General features: G+C 57.1%; 1 protein-coding gene across 1 annotated transcript; it reads right to left on the reverse strand.

The window, feature by feature from the left end:
• Positions 1–3,898: 3,898 nt before the first annotated feature.
• Positions 3,899–6,859, reverse strand: LOC140264580 (PHD finger protein 7-like). Its single transcript, XM_072360435.1, is given in 11 exon segments — positions 3,899–4,367; positions 4,581–4,638; positions 4,793–4,911; positions 5,063–5,176; positions 5,382–5,435; positions 5,437–5,493; positions 5,587–5,742; positions 5,923–6,047; positions 6,271–6,372; positions 6,462–6,553; positions 6,805–6,859. Coding segments are annotated over 11 exon segments (1,401 nt in total).
• Positions 6,860–7,283: the final 424 nt, after the last annotated feature.

The raw sequence follows: 7,283 nt of genomic DNA on the forward strand, positions 1-7,283 counted from the left end.
CATCACAGACCTGAATATTTTCTACAAAATTGTAAACATTGGATTCTTTAAAGAAATGTAAAAAACTCTTTGAAATCAGGACTATTTTCTGCTCTTGTTTTCTTCAAAATACTATTACACAGTATCACTTCATAGTAAAATAGCACATCAAACTTTTATTCCAGGATGAAGTCAAGCTAATGTCATAGCTTGGAGAAACTCATCAAACATCTTTTACTCCACTAAGAAAAGGCACTGCCTTTCCTCTAATAACTTATACCATATGAAGACCCGAAGTTTGGAAGATTATTGTACATGACTGCTGAAAAGTGTGCATAGAAATACATTTTTGCTGGACTAGATTTGGGACACTGCTTGTCAAAGGACAAAAAGATGAACATTTGATACAAGCATTTGTCAGCTTTTACAGAATCATAGATTCACAGAACGGTCTGGGCTGAAAGTGACCACAATGCTCATCCAGTTTCAGTCCCCCTGCTCTGTGCAGGGTTGCCAACCACCAGACCAGGCAGCCCAGAGCCACATCTAGCCTGGCCTTGAATGCCTCCAGGGATGGGGCACCCAGCAACCTCTTTGAGCAACCTGTTCCATTGCATCACCACCCTCTGTGTGAAAAACTTCCTCCTCATATCTAACCTAAACCCCTCCTGTCACAGTTAAAAACTATTCCCCCTTGTCCTGTCACTGTCCGCTCTTGCAAACAGCCATTCCCCCTTGTGTTTAAGTCTTGGGAGGCCACAATGAGGTCTCCCTGGAGCCTTCTCTTCTCCAAGCTCAACAAGCCCAGTACCCTCAACCTTTCCTCATCGGAGAAGTGCTCCAGCCCTCTGGTCATCTTACTGCTCCTCTTCTGGACTCATTCCAAGATCTCTGCATCTTTCTTGTGCTGCAAGCCCCAGGCCTGGACGCAGTACTCCAGATGGGGCCTCACAAGAGCTGAGTAGAGAGGGACAATCACCTCCCTCTCCCTGCTGGCCACCCCTTTTTTAATGCAGTCTAGAAAACAGTTGGCCTTCTGGGCTGCAAGCTCACACTGCTGGCTCACGTCCAGCCTCTTGTCTACCAGGACACCCAAGTTTGTCCCCACAGGGCTGCTCTCTAAGGGCTCTTTGCCCACTCTGTATAAACATCTGGGATTGCCCTGGCCAGAGTGCAACCCCTTGCACTTGGCCTTGTTGAACTTCATTAGGTTCACCGGGAATCACTTCTCCAACCTGTCCGGGTCTCTCTGGATAGTTTCCCCTCCCTCCAGTGTATTGACTGCACCACTCAGCTTGGTGTCATTGGCAAACTTGCTGAGGGTGCATTCGATGCCATTGTCTATGTCATCGATGAAGATGTTGAAGAGCATTGGTTTCAAGACCGACCCCCGAGGGACACCACTTGTGACCGGCCTCCACCCTGACACAGAACCATTAATCACAACTCTGTGGCTGCATCCAGCCAACCAATTCCAAATCCTCTGAACAGTCAATCCTCCAAATCCATACCTCTCACATGTTGAGAGAAGGATGTGGTGAGAGACAGTGCCAGAGGCTTTGCAGAAGTGTAGGAAGATGACATCCGTCACCCTTCTCCCATCCACCGATTGCTGCCACTCCATCACAGAAGGCCACCAGACTGGTCAGACAAGACCTGCCCTTCCTGAAGCCACGCTGGCTGTCTCGGATCACCTCTTTGTCTCCTATGTGCCTTAACGGGGTAACCAGGAGGATCTCCTCCGTGCTCTTCCCAGGCACAGAGGTGAGGCTCACTAGCCTGCACATCCACTGCTCATCCTTTCTCCCTTGCTTAAAAATGGGAGTAACGTTTCCCTTCTCCCAGCCACCGGGGATCTCAGCCGACAGCCGTGATTTTTCTAATACGATGGAGGTCGGCTCGGCAACCACATCAGCCACCTCTCTCTGAGAACCCCAGGATGGATATCATCTGGCCCCATGGACTTGTACACGTTCAGTTTCGTGAGGACGCCTCAGCCTTGTTCTGTTGTCACAGCGGGATGGAATCTGCCCCTCTCGCCCACAGCCGGAGGCTCAGGCTCCCGGTGGACATGAGGAGCCTGACCAGCAGTGAAGACTGAGGCAAAGCACTTATTGAGCACATCAGCTTTCTCCACGTCTGAAAAAGCCCCTTCTCCATCCTCATTTATCAGAGGGGAAACACTCTCCTTGGTCTGTCTCCACCTGCCCATGTACCTGTAGAACTTCTTCCAGTTCCTTTTCACATTCCTTGCCAAGTTCCGCTCTGCTGATCATAGAATCACAGAATCGGAGCTTCACCAAGGTTGGAAAAGACCTAAAAGATCACCCGGTTCAACCGTTCACCTATCACCTGTTTAGCTCCCACTAAACCATGCCCCTTGACACTGCATCCAATCGTTCCTTGAACACCGCCAGGGTCAGTTGCTCTACCACCTCCATGAGCAGTCCATTCCAGTGCCTGACCACTCTTTCTGAGAAGTATCATTTCCTAATGTCCAGCCTGAATCTCCCCTGCTGCAGTTTGAAACCATTCCCTCCAGTCCTGTCACTAATGTCACAAGAGAAGATGCTGACCCCCAGCTCACTACAGCCTCCCTTCAGGAAGTTATAGAGAGCAATAAGGTCTCCCCTGAGCCTCCTCCAGGCTGAACATTCCCAGCTCCTTCAGTCTCTCCTCATATGGCCTGTGCTCCAGACTCCTCACCAGCTTTGTTGCCCTTCTTTGAACACGTTCCAAGGCCTCGATGTCTTTCTTGCACTTAGGGACCCAAAACTGGACACAGTACTTGAGGAGCAGCCTCATCAGTCATGAGTACAAAACAGCCTTGACTTTCCTGATCCTATCTCTACATATGCAGACAGTGTTCCTATATTCTTCCCAGGCTACACAGCCTGGAAAAAGATCTGTGGTCTCGGAGACTGCGGGTTGGTCAGCCGGTCTCTGGAGCGAGGAGGGACAGCGCTTCTGCACCCTGCTGCACAAGATAGCACACCTGCTGCTGCAGTATGCTGTGGGTGCTGCACACACGCTGCCTTCTCCGCGCCGCACCTGGTGGGCAGCAGTGCATTGAGGCCCTCCCGTAAGATTTCCTAAGGCAAGGGGTGCGGATGCAGTTCCATCGCCCCGGCAATGCCGACCCACATCAGCCGCTCTCAGGAGAACTGTCGGGCTGCTCTGTTGGTGTGGGGTTCCCCCGGTAAAGGAACGGACTGAAACCCCTCTGCCTGTACCTTGCAGTCAATCGCTGCTGTTCTGGCCGGGGTGGCTCTGAAGCAGCCAAGCTGGGCAGTCAACGGTTACACCAAGTGTTACATTGTGTTACCTTGCATTCCGATATCATCTTTAGGAAATTGACTTTCCTCCTCAGATTGCTGCCACCGTTTTGTTTTCAGGCCCGTCTCCCACCTCCCTACCCCTCCCTCCTTTTCCCCTTTCCCCTTCCCCAGGGTGTGGGTCTGTGGGTCCCCTTTCCCCGTTGGTCACGGAAACGGCCTGAACTGGCCTGTAAACCATCGAGGCACCTCCGTCACCACCACTTTTTCTTCAGGCTGCTGGGCCTGCGGGCTCGCTGACCCCCATCATAGACACAGATGGACCTAAAGATAACTCCGTTGCAAACATCTGGGAAGACGCTGGGGAGAACACAGCCCCGTGCTCTCAGCTCCTATCACTCCCCACCCCAGGACAAAGCAGAGAACAATGAAGCCAAGATTTGGGGAGTATATTAAGGGATTATTTTTATTTTTTTTTTATGGGGGAATCAAAAAATCATGGGGGGATGGGACACGGTTGTTTCCGTGCTGTCTTTGGGGCTGGTTGTGGGGATGTCTTCTCTGATGTTAGACCCGGGAGCAGCTTCGTGCCCGGGCTGGTCCACTGAAGAATGAAGTTAACATACGTGGACTGTCTTCAAGGTTTATCTTCTTGGCCGCTTGGAAGCACAGCCATCCCGTGGGGATGGGGAACGGCTGTTTCTGCGCCGTCTTTGGGACCGTCTGCGGGGATGTAGTTGGACCCGGGAGCGGCTTTGTGTCCGGGCCGTTCTCCGCTGCCTGGACCGGCCACGGCTTCTTCGCGGTCGGCTGCGCGAAGCTGAATCCCGACGCCCCACTGGGGATCGGCTTCGAGTGTGGGCCCGCCCTCGCCGCCTGGATTGTCTCCTGCGTTCAGGCAGCGGGGAAGCCCTCGAGGACCTCGATGCTGCTGGTGTGGCCGAGGTGCGGGTGCTTCTCTGAGCACCTCGGGCTGTCGTACGGCTCCCACCACGGCATCTTCTGGGCTGACTCCGGGAGCCCGAGGCCTGGCCGTTCAATGGGGATCGGCTTCTTGTGTGGCTGCTCCCCCTCTGTCTGGGATGCTGTCTACGTGCAGCTGCCCGGGAGCTTCTGGAGGACTGCGCTGTCCTCTGTCTGGTAGGGATCTGGGAGCAGGTCTCAGCATCTGCAGCTGGTGCCCGTCTCCTCCTACCACGTCCTTGGCACTGCTGAGCGGTGTCCTGCTCTGCTGCAGGCAGATGGGAGCTGCAGGATGGGCCTGTTGCTGCCTGGCTGGTAGGACCAGGGCTGATGTTTTCAGGTCCCGAGGAGCTGTGGGATGGCCCCATTACCATCTGGCTAGGAGCGCTGGGGCTGGCAAGGTCAGAGTTGGGGCGGGATGCTGTAAGGAGAGACAGGAAGGTCATCAGGATGAACATGCAGCCCCAGGGCAGGACAGGCTGCCATCTCTCATGGCACGGGCAAGGCCACCCCGAGCCCCTGCTGCCAGGCCTTGCCTGGCCAGGCCCCGAGGCATGCGGCTCTTTGCCTCTTACCGGTGCCCGCAGCAGCGCAGGTGTCGCACTCCCAGCTATTGCCGCTGGTGGCCCAGAAGGTGCAGTTCCGGTGCGTGCCTTCTGAGCCACAGGAGCTGCAGAGCAGCAGCTGCCAGCGCCTGCGGAAGCAAAGGGGTTGTGGCTGTGAGGACAAAGCAAACCAAGGCAGGGAGCAGCCGGCACGGCTCTGGCACTCAATCCTTGCTCCCCCAGCCTGTGCTGAGGCTGAGATCCCACGCAGAGCCCCAGAGGACTGCGGAGGTCACTCACCCCTTCTCCTGTGCCCTCTCCCTGCCTCCAAGGTAGATGCACATTCTGGCATCACACCGCCTGTGCCTCTCTCTCAGAGACTGGTAGTCCTGATCGTCCCACCAAGATGGTCGTCTGCCAGAGAACATAGGGAATGCGATGAGTCCCGCAGGTGTGAGGCAGATCTGGGGCATCCCTGCTCATCTACCTTGAGCTCATTCCCAGCTTCTCCATGAAGCTGAGAACAGTGCTTGCTAGACGGCAAGGGACTGGGCCCTTCCCGGGCAGGCACAGCTCCTGTGCCCGAGTGTCTGCAGAGCCGGGCAGAAGGGACACCAACCTGACTGGGATCTGGATCCCCAGTGTGGTCATCTGGGACTGAATTGCGTTCTTCCTCCACAGACGGGCAGAAGAAGCGCATGGTGGCAGCGTGTAAGGCATGTTTCTGCAGGAGAAGCACAAGGAGCGTGAGCGTGAGCAGGGCTGGGGTGCTGCTGAGCACCAGCCGTGCCCAAAGGGTGAGGGGAGGGCTCCTACCCTGATTGCAGCCCCGGTGGAACCAGGCCTGTTTGCACACCGGGCACACCATGGTGTGGTAGGACGTGCTGTCCCCCACGGCGTCCAGGCAGATGACACAGGAGGCGTTCTGAGATGGAGCTGCCTCCGCTGCCTGTCGAGGGCGATGCTCCCAGCAGAAGGACCTGGGCAGGAGGACAGAAAAGGATGGGCATGGTGAGAAGTGCTGTAAGGAGGCAGAGGACCAGGAGAGAGCTCCAGGCCTGGGCTCTGGCTCTGGCAGGATGCTGGGAGGTGTTGCTGCGGGTACCTCCCCGGGAGGAACAGGGAGGGACGGCAGCTTGGCTGCTGCTGCCAGCCCTTACCGGTGCTGCCCAAAATATTGGGTGACGCACTCCCCGTCCTCGGCGCAGGGCAGATGGAAGCTGCGCTCACAGCCTGTCTGCGCGCAGCTGATGGTAGCTCCCCTCTCGCCGCAGACAAAGCAGTGCTGCAAAGAGCAGACCAGTGCCCATCAGTGGAGGGCTCGGGGCCTCCATGGCTGACCCCACTTCTCTGGGCAGGGCGCAGAGTCCCACCACAGAGGCTGGTCTGCTGTGGTGGGACTTTGTCCGGAGCCGGTTGGAAAGGCCGCGATCACTTTGTTTGGGCCCAGGCAAAGCCGGTGTGAGCCTCTGCCAACACCAAACTCCCCATTCAGTTCAGGAACCCACCTTCTGGTCTGCCAGCTGGGACTGCATGCTGGACGGCATGAAGGAGAAGCCAAAAAGTTCTCCCAGCGGGCTTCTCCACTCCAAGAGGCCATCAGCAAAGAACTGTAGGAGAGAAAAGAGTGCGATCTCGTGAGGGCCAGGAAGGCAGGGAGCATCCCTGGCAGGAGGCCCGAGGCCTTGAGCGAACTTACCAAGCAGAACTGGTGGGCACAGAGCCCACCGGTGGAAAACATCTGCCCGCAGGTGTCCGGGTTGACCCGTGTCCTGCCGCACAGCACGCACTCTGCAGAGGAAGGAGAGAGCAACCGTGAGCAGCGGTGAGCACCTGCAGGGCCGGCTGTCCCTGGGGCATTGCAGGCCTAGTGGTGCCAGTAGTCAGCCATAGCTTGGCTGGGCCCGAGCAGAGGGGGCCCTGCCTGTCCGTGGCGCTGGGGAGCCCCTGCTCGCCCCTTCCCCCCCTCCAGCTACAGGCAGAGCCCCAGCAGCCCTCTGCCCAGCAGTGGGGAGCTGCGTGCAGGGATACGGTGCTCTCACCTGGCTCCCCAGAGTTGGAGGCCTCCTCCTCGTTCCTTTGGAACATGTTCGGCATCGTCGGCGAGAAACAAGAGAGTCAGTGCTCTCTCCACACCTCACCAGGCCGCACTGAGCTCGGCCCCAGCCCAGCAGCCTTAGCTCTGCTCCCGGCCCCGCGGGTCACAATGGCCGCTCCCTGCCACCACTGTGACATCACGGTCACCACCTCACGGGGCTGAGGGCGCGGCACACACGCAGGAGGGCGGTGGCTCCTGTGGGTAGTGCGGAGCCAGGGGCCCGGTGCTGACAGCATCCTTGGGGAGCAAGGATGGCCTCCCTCAGGCCTTCCGCACCGCGCCCGTGCTGGGACGGCACAGCAGAGAGTCTAGGAAAGGCCTGCGGGTCAACAGCGCAGCCGGCATTTCTAGTGCGTGTGCTGACCGACTTCCCAGGCTCTGATGGCCACAGGACAAGGGGGAACGGCATCACTGGCAGGAAGA

Source organism: Excalfactoria chinensis, chromosome Z (assembly GCF_039878825.1).
Source record: "Excalfactoria chinensis isolate bCotChi1 chromosome Z, bCotChi1.hap2, whole genome shotgun sequence".
Lineage (NCBI taxonomy): Eukaryota > Metazoa > Chordata > Aves > Galliformes > Phasianidae > Excalfactoria > Excalfactoria chinensis.